Source organism: Jaculus jaculus, chromosome 15, assembly GCF_020740685.1.
Source record: "Jaculus jaculus isolate mJacJac1 chromosome 15, mJacJac1.mat.Y.cur, whole genome shotgun sequence".
Lineage (NCBI taxonomy): Eukaryota > Metazoa > Chordata > Mammalia > Rodentia > Dipodidae > Jaculus > Jaculus jaculus.
In genome coordinates, this window is record NC_059116.1 from 32,949,190 (window position 1) to 32,961,746 (window position 12,557).

At 40.3% G+C, this 12,557-nt stretch overlaps 1 protein-coding gene across 5 annotated transcripts in view; it reads right to left on the reverse strand.

Annotated features, from left to right (window-relative positions):
* Positions 1-889: 889 nt before the first annotated feature.
* Positions 890-12,557, reverse strand: part of LOC101615141 (zinc finger protein 260-like) — a 30,456-nt gene continuing 18,788 nt past the window's right edge. For 2 of the 5 annotated variants that reach the window (XM_045135396.1, XM_045135398.1), the window contains exons 4-7: positions 11,159-11,251; positions 5,134-5,231; positions 3,082-4,537; positions 890-2,143 (exon numbers count right to left, since the gene is read on the reverse strand). In XM_045135396.1, coding sequence (XP_044991331.1) covers positions 1,893-2,143; positions 3,082-4,537; positions 5,134-5,231; positions 11,159-11,251 — 1,898 coding nt within the window. In that variant the 3' untranslated portion in view covers positions 890-1,892. Of the gene's footprint in view, positions 2,144-2,784; positions 4,538-5,133; positions 5,232-8,124; positions 8,221-11,158; positions 11,252-12,557 lie in introns of those variants that run through there. The other 3 variants (XM_045135401.1, XM_045135400.1, XM_045135399.1) reach the window with 3 other exon arrangements.

The following is a 12,557-nucleotide window of genomic DNA, read 5'->3' on the forward strand; positions in this document are numbered from 1 at the left end:
TGTGAGCTTGTGCTTGCCTCGCCTTTGTGCATCTGGCTTACATGAGATCTAGATTCAAACATGGATGGGCCCTTAGGCTTAGCAGGCAAGCTCCTAAACCACTAAGCCATCTCTCTAGCCCAGAATTTCCTTTTTCCTTCAGTTATAATAGGTATCTTTTCTGGATAAAACAGTCTGGACTGGAAGTCATTTTTCACAACTAGAAATACATCATGGCATACTCTCTTGACTTTTGGAATCTGTTATTCTGAACAACCAGTCTTATCAGATTTAGTGTTTTTATCTGGATATTTTCAAAATTTAATATGCTTTCTTTGGTATGTATGTTTAGTAGTTTGATTATACTATGATGAGAGGCTCTTCTATCTTTCCCTAATTTGCATACACAACACAAAACTCTACACACACACAAGGGAATTTATACTAAACATCAAGTAAGAAATTATAGGGGGCTGGAGAGATGGCTTAGTGGGTAAGGTGCTTGCCTGAAAAGCCTAAGGACCTATGTTCAACTCTCCAGATTGCAGGTAAGCCAGATGCACAAAGGCGAGGCAAGGGCAAGCAAGGTCATACATGCCCACTGGGTGGTAAAAGTATCTGGAGCTCCACTGCAATGGCTGAGGCCCTGGCACACCAATTCACTTTCTCTTTCTCTCTCCTCTCTAAAAACATAAAAACAAAAATTATAGATGACCCAGTGGCTAAAGGCTCTTGCTTGTAAAGCCTGATGGGCCAGGATTGATTCCCCAGTACCCACATAAAGCCAGACACAAAGTGGTGCATGTGTCTGGAGTTCATTTGCAGCAGCTGGAGGCCCTTTTTGTTCCCTCCCCCCTCTCCCCTCCCCCCCATCTTAAATAAATAAAAATACCAAAAAGGAGACGGCACTGCACTTCGGCCAAGGTAATATGGATTTTGAATTATTTCTCTCCCTGTGGAATTTTGCTTTAGAAGCCCACCCCGTGTGGGAGTTGTGATCTGCACTTCCAGTTCAATCCTATGAAACATATTTTAGCATTTATATGCCCCAGTGGACATCAGACCATTTACCTTTTGTGAGTTGGTTTCTACTTCACCTATTCTGAATTGAATTGTAAGAACACTTCTCAGCTTAGCTTTGTTGGGCTGGACTTCCTGTTGTGTGATGCTGGTGTGTATGGGTAGAGTCACTTTCTGATAATTTCTACTGCTCTTAACAGCATGGCTGTGTACAAGGAGAAATGCATCCTGGTGTTGTGGGCTAACTAATCTGACAAGGATTAGCAGTTCTCTCCTAGTCCTAAGAGATATTACATGTAAAAATGTTTGGCTAAAGATTTTGCCTCTTGAAGAAGCAAAGCATATTACAAAGAATTTTGCCTCTATTCTGGTTTCAATGTTGAAAGTCGTAATCTTTGTGGTTGAAGAGTCAAAACCCACTTGCGCAGAAGTCAGAAGCCCAGACAGGACTAACCTCTGGACATGAAGGCTCAGTGACCAGGCTTCCTGTATTTTTGATATGGTGTTTAACTATTTTGGTCAAGCTAGGCTTCAAACATGAGCTCCTAGGAAATCTCTAGCAGCAACACCAAAATGGACTGTGATGAAAAGCATGTACCACTGTACCTAGCTAGATTACATACTGTATCCAGTCTCTCCTACATGAATTTTCTGATAAGAGTAGAAAACTCTTTTCAAAATTTTACAATTTTTTTCACATCTAAGTTTTTATTCATATGAAGTGTTAAAAACAAGCATCCATACTAGTGTGACAGGGGAGAAGAGAAAGCAGGGCAGGGAAAGAACACTGCTCTATTGGTAATAAAGTTCCAGGTTCATTCCATCATGGGTTTCATAAGTCTCCCAGAGGCACATGGTCCTTAAAAATCATATGGAGATTGTGTTACTATTTTCTAGTCACAGTATTTTACACTTCCATTGCCTAGGGTGTCAAATGATTTGTGAGTTGTAGGAAAGATATTTTCTGGGCACACTCTTCTACTGCTATTGTCCATCTGATGTCTGACAGGTGGTGATGTCCAGACTCTACCCATGTCAGTTTCCCCTGCCACAATGGAGCTGCTCCTTAAGTCTGTAAGCCCAAGATAAACACTTTCCTTCCACAGCTGCTTTTGGTCAGGTGCTTTCTGCCAACAACATGAAGCTAACATTAAATGTTTTACCTACCTTAAGAATATAAACCAATGGGAATATAACCAATTTTTAATATTTATATATTAAAGTTCTCAAATTTTAAATGAATTTTTAATTTTTTTTTAATTTGTGGGATGAAGAGATGGCTTAGCAGTTAAGGCACTTGCCTGCGAAGCTTGAGGACCCATGTTCAATTCACCAGATCCCATGTAAGCCAGATGCACAAAGGTGAAGCAAGTGCAAGGTCACACATTCCCACTAGATGGCACCAGCATTTGGAATTCGATTGCAGTGGCTGAGACCCTGATGTGCCCATTCTCTCTCTACCTCTATCTCTTTCTCTAAAATTAAAAAAAATTAAATTAAAAAAATATATATATACATATATACATATACAAATATATATATTATGTATATATTTGTGAGAGAAAGAAGCAGATAGAGAATGGGCACATCAGAATCTCTAACCACTGCAAACGAACTCCAAAACATGCACCAACAGTGCATCTGGCTTTACATGAGTACTGAAAAATCAAACCTCAGTCCTTTGGCTTTGTCAGCAAGCATCTTAACCATTAAGCCATCTCACCAGCCCCTCAATAAAATTTTAAAGCCACAGGTTTTTAAAAAATTAGACATTTTCTGCAGTTCTTTCTGATATAAAATGAGTTGTGATTCTTGCATTTATTCCATATATGTGACTTCTCACTTTTTATGTTCTTTGATTTATAGTGAGGTCTTAATGGTCATAGAAAGCTTTCCTTTCATAAGGCTTCTGGTTTGTATGAGTTCTCAGATGTTTAATAAGATTTGACTTGCAATAGAAAGCTTTGGGGCATTCTTTACATTCATATGGCTTTTCACCTATATGTGTACTCTGATGTAGAATGAGTTGTGACCTTTTTGGGAAACCTTTCCTGCATTCTTTACATTCATAACACTTCTCACCTGTGTGATTTCTCTGGTGCAGAGTTAGTTGGGACTTCCAATAGAATGCTTTCCTACATTCTTTACATTCATAGGGTTTCTCACCTGTATGAGTTTTCAGGTGTAGACTGAGTTTTGACTTGCAATAGAATGCTTTCTTGCATTCTTTACATTCATACGGCTTCTCGCCTGTATGAGTTCTGTGATGCACAGTGAGGTCTGACTTGTAGTAGAAAGCTTTGCTACATTCTTTACATTCATAAGGCTTCTCACCTGTATGAGTTCTCAGGTGTTTAGTGAGATTTGAGTTGCAATGGAAGGCTTTCATGCATTCTTTACATTCATAAGGCTTCTCACGTGTATGAGTTCTCCGATGCTTAGTGAGGTCTGACTTGTGGCAGAAAGTCTTCCTGCATTCACTGCATTCATAAGGCTTCTCACCTGTATGAGTTCTCTGATGCACAATGAGATGTGACCTGCTGGGAAAATTTTTCCTGCATTCACTACATTCAAAAGGTTTCTCGCCTGTGTGAGTTCTCTGATGCTGTGTGAGTTGAGACTTGGTTGGAAAAGCTTTCTTGCATTCATTACATTCATAAGGTTTCTCACCTGTATGGCTTCTCTGATGTACAGTGAGGTTTGATTTGCAGTAGAAAGCTTTCCCACATTCTTTACATTCGTAAGGTTTTTCACCTGTATGAGTTTTCAGATGTTTAGTGAGATTTGACTTAAAGTAGAATGTTTTCATGCAGTCATTACATTCAAAGGGTTTTTCACCTTTGTGAGTTTTCTGATGTACAGTTAAGTATGACTTGTCATAGAAAGCTTTCTGGCATTCATTACATTCATAAGGCTTCTCACCTTTATGAATTTTCAGATGTTTAGTGAGATATGACTTGCAGATAAAGGCTTTCATACATTCATTACATTCAAAGGGCTTTTCACCTGTATGAGTTCGCTTATGTAGAGTGAGTTTTGACTTACAGTAAAAGGCTTTTGTGCACTCTTCACATTCATAAGGCTTATCACCTGTATGAATTCTCTGGTGTAGAATGAGTTGTGACTTTCTAGGGAAACCTTTGCTGCACTCATTACATACATGATATTTTTCAACAGCATGAGTCTTCAGATGTTTCATGAGATTTGACTTGCTGTAGAAAGCTTTTGTGCACTCTTTACACTCATGCACCTTCTCGCCTGCATGAGTTTTCTGATGGTTAGTGAGGTCCGACTTTCGATAGAAAGATTTCCTGCATTCTTCACATTCAAATGTCTTCTCTCTTATAAGAGTTCTCTGATTTTGAGTAAGGGTTGACTCATAATATATCCTACACTCCTCACATCCATAGGCCTTCACACAGGAGTCAAGTCTATGACTCATGCTGGCATATGATGTATTGTAGTATGTTTTTAAACATGCTTGACATTCAAAGGCATTTGTCCATTGGTGGAATTTCTGTTGAGACTTTACTTCTGCCTTGAGACAAAAACAAATTGTTACATTCCTTATACTCAACAGACTCTTTCCCTCTCATACACTTAATAACGTTTTCTGAGATATAATTTCTTATGAAAGAGTTTCTCACAATAACATTTATACTAATTTACATGACTTTTTGAATATTTTATGTTGAGTTGAATCTTGTTACAGGTAATTACCACAAATAGATTACACTCAATAGTTTATTTCTATACATAAGCCTTGTTTTGTGCAAGTAAGTGCCATCTAATGAATAGATTTCTAATATTCATTTAATAAACTAGATATGTACAAAATATAAAATTTATTTTTATTTCAGTAATACGGACCTTATGTGGATTAATATTCCTGGGAAAACATACTGAATATAATGCCATGTACTTTTGACTTTCTTATGAAAACTGAGATGCCTAGGATGTAACAGAGGTTTCTATTACACTAAAATTATCAGCCTGCATTATATTGGGCTTACTATGGAGATATTATATATACTGCCATGGAGTCAGTTCCTAAAAAAGCATGACTGACTAGATTCCACTCTTCATAATACAATCTAAAATACTGCTTGATCTCACATTAAATGTTTTACCTACTTTAATCATATCTTCATTTGATATAGTCCTGATGATGATTCCCATTTGCTGCAAATCTTTCTCTCGATTTTCCTCGCTGGGCTCAATTGCGGTACTGACTTTATAAATAACAACAAAAGATTAAAAATCAATGTCCATTAATCACACTTACATGTTTAAACATAAATATAATACCATGATTTATCATTAAGCTTTAATATAATATTAAAATATTAATGTATATGTTTATTACTTCATGAATACTAATAGAAATCTGTTCTGAATCATGTCTCTCTGATCCTTTCACTCTGCTGAAACCTGTACAGATAAAATTATTTACCTACTTTCCTCATCTATTTACTACCTACATTAGTTACTTTTCTAATTTCTGTGACAAAATACCTGACAAGAAGTAATTTATGGGATGGACAGTTTGTTCTCACTTACAATTCAAGTGAATGCAATATATTATAATGAAGAAGATGAGACAACAGGCAGGGGAGGCATGGAAGCAGGAACAGGAGGCCATAGAGACACTGCACCCTCAGAAAACAGAGTGAAGAATTGGGAGGGCTTCCCCCACTGACACACACCTTCAAGTGAGACTGCAAATACTAACTTTTCCAAACAGTGGATCAACTGGAAACTAAGTGGTCAAACACTTGAGCCTATCAGGTAAATTTCATATTCAAATCAAAACACCGCCCTTTACCTTGTCCCACTTTTCTATTAAAGGTACACGCCATCATCCTCTAGTATACCTTTTTCCTTTATGAAGTAACTTTTCTGGCACTACCTACTTGTGTGATGACAGAGGCATGGTCAAATATGTCTATTTATGACAGAGAAGATTGGTGCACCAGGACCTCCAGCCACTGCAATCAAATTCCAGACGTGTGCGCTGCCTTGTGCGCATGCACAACCTTACACATGTGTCACCTTGTGCGCATGCACAACCTTGCACATGTGCCGCCTTGTGCGCATGCACAACCTTGCACGTGTGTCACCTTGTTCATCTGGCTTATATGGGTTCTGAGGAGTTGAACATGGGTTCTTAAGCTTCACAGGCAAGCTTCTTAACCTCTAAGCCATCTCTCCAGCCCCTAGGTTTCTTTTTTTTACTATCTGGGGGCGCAGCATACATGTAGAACAGCACATGTATGGAAGTCAAGTATAACCTTGGTTGCCAGTTCTTGTTTCCATCCTAACTTGACAAAGTTTCCTATTGTTCAGTGATGTATATGCAAGGCTAGTTGGCCTGTGAGGTTCTGAGGATTCTCTTGTCTCCACCTCCACCTCACTTTAGATACTAGGATTACACGATGCTCATGCTAACACTACATCAGGCTTTATGTGGATTCCAGGGATCTGGACCTGGGATGTCACATTTGTGCAACAAGCACTTCTGCACACAGAGCCATCTCCTTAGCACAGGTTGTGTCTCTCAATCCAAGGCATCTTAAACACTGATCATGATTGCTCTGCATTTTTTTTCCTTTATTGCCATCTGGTTAGTTGCTTATGCTTTTTTCCAATCCCTGCTATAATTTCTTCCACATAATATCCTCCAATACAGATCTCCAATGACCATTTATCCATTGAGGTTTACCTAAGATTTTTGTGCTATTTGCTTCCAGAAGCTGTTTTTCTGAACTTTCACCCAAGATGGTGAAATGTTCATGGAAATATCAAATAATAACCGTTTGCAACATTTATGTAATTATCGGAATGATTCATCCACTTCCATGTTTTTTTTGTTGTTTTTTTGGTTTTTTTTTTGTTTTGTTTTTTTTTGTTTTTCGAGGTAGGGTCTCACTCTGGTCCAGGCTGACCTGGAATTAACTCTGTAGTCTCAGGGTGGCCTTGAACTCACGGCGATCCTCCTACCTCTGCCTCCCGAGTGCTGGGATTAAAGGCGTGCACCACCACGCCCTGCTGCACTTCCATGTTTTTATTCACTGACTGCAGCATTATTACTTTTTTAGAGGAGCTGATATATTTGCCTAGCGTTTTTTCCTCCCAAATTATAGGGTTTCCATATGAAAAGTTGTGCACCTGTGGGTACCTCTCATTTTTCACAAAAGCTTTCTCAGCATGACTTACTTATATCCTCAATGCCCAATACAACCCACAGAAGAGAAAGCAAAATAACATAACATAAAAACAAACCAGATATAAAAATGAAATAAAAGTGAAGACAGCTGGGTGTAGTGGTGTACACATTTGATCTCAGCACTTGAGAGGCAGAGGTAGGAGTATCACCATGAGTTCAAGGCCACCCTGAGACTACATAGTGAATTCTAGGTCAGCCTGGGCTGGGCAAGACCCTATATCAAGAGCTCCAAATAAATAAATACAAATGATATACTTCTGTTAAGGAGAGAAAGAACAGGTATAAATACAAAGTCATCTGTAAAAGTACAAAATTAATGAATATAAGAGGAATAATAAAAGAATGAGACAATATGGTGGGATGAAATGGATGATATATTAAGTAAAAGAAAAACAAAAACAAGAAAAATGTGTGGGAGATTAACAGAAAAAAATAATAGGAAGATTAAAATTAGGGAAAAAAATTTAGATAAATGTATGAGTAATAAATTTCAAACATGAAAGACATCAATATATGAAACAATGTGAAAACAGAACAAAAAACAGGTGAAAAAGAAAAAAGGCACAAAAGAAATTGTATAAATTCTTATGGATGGGTTCACTACTGTGGTCAATGACAGGGCTATATTCAAACAAGAAATGTGTGTGATTATATGGAACCACTGATGACCTCAACAGGCTTTGCAACTTGTGGCCTAGACAGAAACTTACTAAAAAGGCAGTATGTTTTGTACAAAAATGCAGACAAAAGTACACACCAAAGGGCATTCCCTCTCAGATTAGAGATCAGAGGAACAGAGATACTGCCTGCTTATCTCAGGGCTTTAAGTCACAACTAAGAAACAACCACATTTACAAGGAGAAAGAAGTACAAACCCAGTGACTGGCTAGATCTCTCACCTCAGAATTTCCAGTTCAACCATGCAGCTAAGCACATGAGGAAGGTCTCAAGGCCAAATAATCCTATGTTCACTATGGGTCCAGCATTCCCATTCTCTGTAGTAATCAACAAGCACGAACAACAGTTCACTCGTCAACACAAAGGGCAAGACCACCAAACCTTCTGTGACTTGATTCTACAACTTTCTCAGCGACTCTAGAACTGACTTTGTCAGATTTCATGACTGCCTCTTGGGGCGCTCTGCCACACATAAACTGTCATTGTGTCCACAGTTTGGCTAGATTGTGGTTGTTCCTTGGTTTCAGGTTCCAAGAATAAATGGTGTCTGTGTTATAACACTCAAGTATATTCCAATAAATGGAATCATTTTCTACACTGTCAAACAAATCACTCAAGTGACCCCCCAGGGGCCAGGAGTGCTAGTCTGTTTTCCCAGGCCACTTTGAACTGTCTAGGCTTACTCTGAACTTGTGCTTTGAGATGTCCTCCCATGTAAGTGATGGTGTTCTCTACTTTTCATTGCAGTAATTCAATATATATAAAATATATTACTTTTCAGCTGTCCTGATACCTCTTTTGTGATCACAGGGATCTCTTCTTTCAAATGTTTTATCTTATCACTTTGTCTCTTCACAGAACACTGCAGCACTGAAAAAATGTCTTGTCTATACTCTTGCCACAGAACTTCTGATGCTCTCTTCTCATTTTCTTATACATGCCACAGGTGACTGCAACTAAAACTATGTTAAAGATTTAAAGACTCTCTCTGGTGTGCTGATTTCCAAATTCATATCACCATTCCACTCAGGATCACTATCAAGTCTTTATGCACTAAGTGTGTGTTTTGTGTGTGTGACACACTTTACACCTTTCTTTTCTTTTTTTTTTTTTTTTGGTTGTTTGAGGTAGGGTCTCACTGTAGCCCAGGCTGACCTGGAATTCACTAAGGAGTCTCAGGGTGGCCTCAAACTCATGGCAATCCTCCTTCTTCTGCCTCCCCAGTGCTGGGATTAAAGGCGTGTGCCACCACGCCCAGCTTACACCTTTCTTGAAATAAAAACCTGTATATTCTTCTCTCTCCTTCTGGTAAACTTTATTTGTGGATTTATTTATTTCTTTATTTTTTTAGTATTTTATTTATGTGCAGGTATAAAGAGTGAAAGAGGCAGGGGACACAGATTAGGCACACCAGGGCCTCTAGCCAACTGTAAGTGAACACAAGATGCATGTGCCACTTTGTGCATCTGGCTGTGCGGGGATCCTGGAGAATTGAATCCAGGTCACTAGGCACTGCAGGCAAATGTATTAACCACTGAGTCATCTCTCCAGCCCGCCCTCTTTGTGGGTTTAACTCAACATAGTACCTTGTATCTTTCCTTCATTTTTATTGAACTGACTGTAATGAACAAAGTCATTCGTGTGATTACTATTAATATCAAAACTACCAAGACAACTGACAACTGCCTATTAGAAAACCAATGAACAAGTGCTGAAAGAACATGTCAACAAATGGCCAATTTAAAAATCTATGCTATGGTTATGCAAAAGATGAAGGACCAGTGAGAATTTGGGTATAACATCCAACAAACATCAACTTCCATGAAGGAATTGAGTACAGGAATTGAATATTTTGCAAGTCTAAAAATTCATACTTCAACAGTTGAAACAGGGAGATGGGTACACAAGGAGAACTCCTTTTTTTTTTTTTTTTTTTGAGGTAGGGTATCATTCTAGCTCAGGATGACCTGGAATTCACTATGTAGTCTCAGTGTGGCCTCGAACTTACTCCTCCTACTCTGCCTCCCAAGTGCTGGGATTAAAGGTGTGCGCCACCACGCCTGGCACAAAGAGAACCCCTTTTGGGAACTGCACAAAAACAGGTCTGTAATTCATAGAAACAGAAGTCTTCAAGACTAGGATTAGATGAAAGCTGGTGACCACAGCTCAAAATACCCAGTGTTTGAAGAGCTCTCTTCAGGCTGACTCCTGAGGCAGGCAAGCAGAGGGAAGTAGTTAAATAACCTGGAACAGTGCTTGACCTGGGCAATAAATACATCTCTTTCCTCACAATGCACTTGAGAAACCTGTTGACAACCTGTGATCCCCACCTACCCTGAGTTGCATGTACAATGCTCTACAGTCAATAAAATTGGCTTCACTTTTTCTACATTTCATTATTTATAGTCAGGTTTTTTTGTTTTTGTTTGGTTAGGGTTTTTTTTGGGGGGGGGTTCTTTTTTTGTTTGGCTTTTTAAGGTAGGGTCTCACTCTAGCCCAGGCTGACCTGGAATTCACTATGTAGTCTCAGGGTGGCCTTGAACTCATGGCAAACCTCCTACCTCTGCCTCTCAAGTGCTGGGTCAGTTTTAATTTAAATAAGTTGTTATATTACCTATGATTGGAACAGCAGGAGACAATCCAACCTGGACTAGTAAGTACACATACAATAAGACAAACTGTGTCCTCCAGGTGAAGTCTTGGGGGAAGCCTCTCCTTTGCCATCTTATGCCTATGTATGCTGGGCATACATATGATTAAAATCACACATAACTACAAAATAGTGCATGAATTTGGAGTGCATTTGCAGTGCCTGAAGGTGTCTCTCCCTCCTCTCTCTCTCTCTCTCTCTCTCTCAAATAAATAAATAAATAAATATAAAAATTAAAAAAAAAAAATCCCAGACACAACATGGCAGGGGACATACACAGCAGAGAACAGGTGATGTACTTCAAACCTGTTAATCAGACCAAAGCACCATCCAAATTATGACACTCTCAACTGACTTCCTGTTTCTTGATTCCTGTTTCTCGGGGAGTCCTTAATAGAGACACTGGGCATTAACTGGGGCCTTTAAGTACTTTTTCATGGCCCAGTACCTGTCTTGGCTATGCACTCTCTTTGCTCTTAATAAAGTTTCTTCCTGTTTTAGTTTCTGTTTGCATCTTTTTCAATCTCTGAGAAAAATGCTAAGAGACTGGAAAAACCTTTAGATAAACAGTAACACTCCAGCTTCCCTGATACTCATTCACTTACCTGAAAGACTCTGATCTGAGGCTTCTTCTATACTCCGTGGTCCAAATCCATGCCTCGACTTAAAGTTCAACTCTGCTTTAGTCATGAAGAGCCCTGTAATTGGGAAATAATATAGAAATCGTTCCCTAGTTCAAAAGCAGTGCACTAAAAAAGACAGTATCTCTAATTCAGGAACTAGACTATGATGGGAAAATACAAAGTTTTGTTACTCAGAATGTTGACAGGAATACTACCCTCAAGTGACATTACACTGCATGATAAACAGAAGATAATGGGAAGAGAGGCTTCCGGTTAAGATGGCGGCGTAGGTACCACGCCAAAGCAGCCAGGGGGGAAAAAAGACCAAAAAAACTCAGCAAAATACACACAAAATACTAAAAAGTGAGGTGTATACGAAATTGAAGCAGAAGCGGAGAAGTAGGAGAGATCCAGAGCATCCAGAGCCCGCACAGGCCGGCAAAAGCGACCCTGGCAGCTCCACCAACCACTGCGGCGGCAGCGCACCAGAAAGCAGCCAGGCTCGGCTTCAGCCGCAGGAAAAGCCAGGTACGGGAGCTTCCCCTCACACCACGCTCTCCGCAACTCAGGAAACATGAGGGGAGAGCGGCAGTGAGCAGCGGAGGAGCAGACCGCGAGGTAGAGGAACACGTGGAGCAGCAAGAGAACCAGAGCAGCTGCGGCTCCCTCCCCTCCCCCACCGCCTGAACCCAGCTCCAGCGAACAGAGCAGCGGCCCGGGACCCGGCCACGCCAACTTGAGCCGACAGCGGGACCCAAGCAGGAGCAGAGGTCGGCAGCAACATCAACGGCTCGGGCACCAGTAACAGCGGCCCCAGAAGCAGCAGACCCAGGAGCGGCAGCAGCGGCAGACCCAGCAGCAGCAGCTTCAGCTGCTGACAGACCCAGCCGAGGCAGCTTTCGCAGCAGCAGTTCCAGCAGTGGGGGTGCTGATCTGCAGGGCCACAGTTGCCAGGTTTGGTTTGCCCAGCAGGAAAAGCCAGTGCCCAGCTCCAGAAATCAGAACAGCAGCCCGATGACCCAGGCAGCAACTTGACTGAGACCAAATGCATCCAAGGTAACTGGGTTTGCACCAGGGAAGGGTCTCACTTGGTCACAAGCTGACTTGGATCCCTCAACAGACCAGAAATCTTAACCTCTATGTTGGTAGAGGATCTGGTTGTTATAATAACTACTCTGGCATACATACTTGGGGCTATTTTTGACTGAATGGGTACAATGTTTAGTTAACTTTTAGAATCTACCTGTATTTTATTCCACTCAGCCTAATTGAATACCCCCATAGCAGGGAAACTCAACCCCTAGGAGCACCTTTGTAGATACTCTGAGAGTCTTAAGAGCCACATCTAGCACCTTAAGCTCCTACCCTGAAAATATATAAC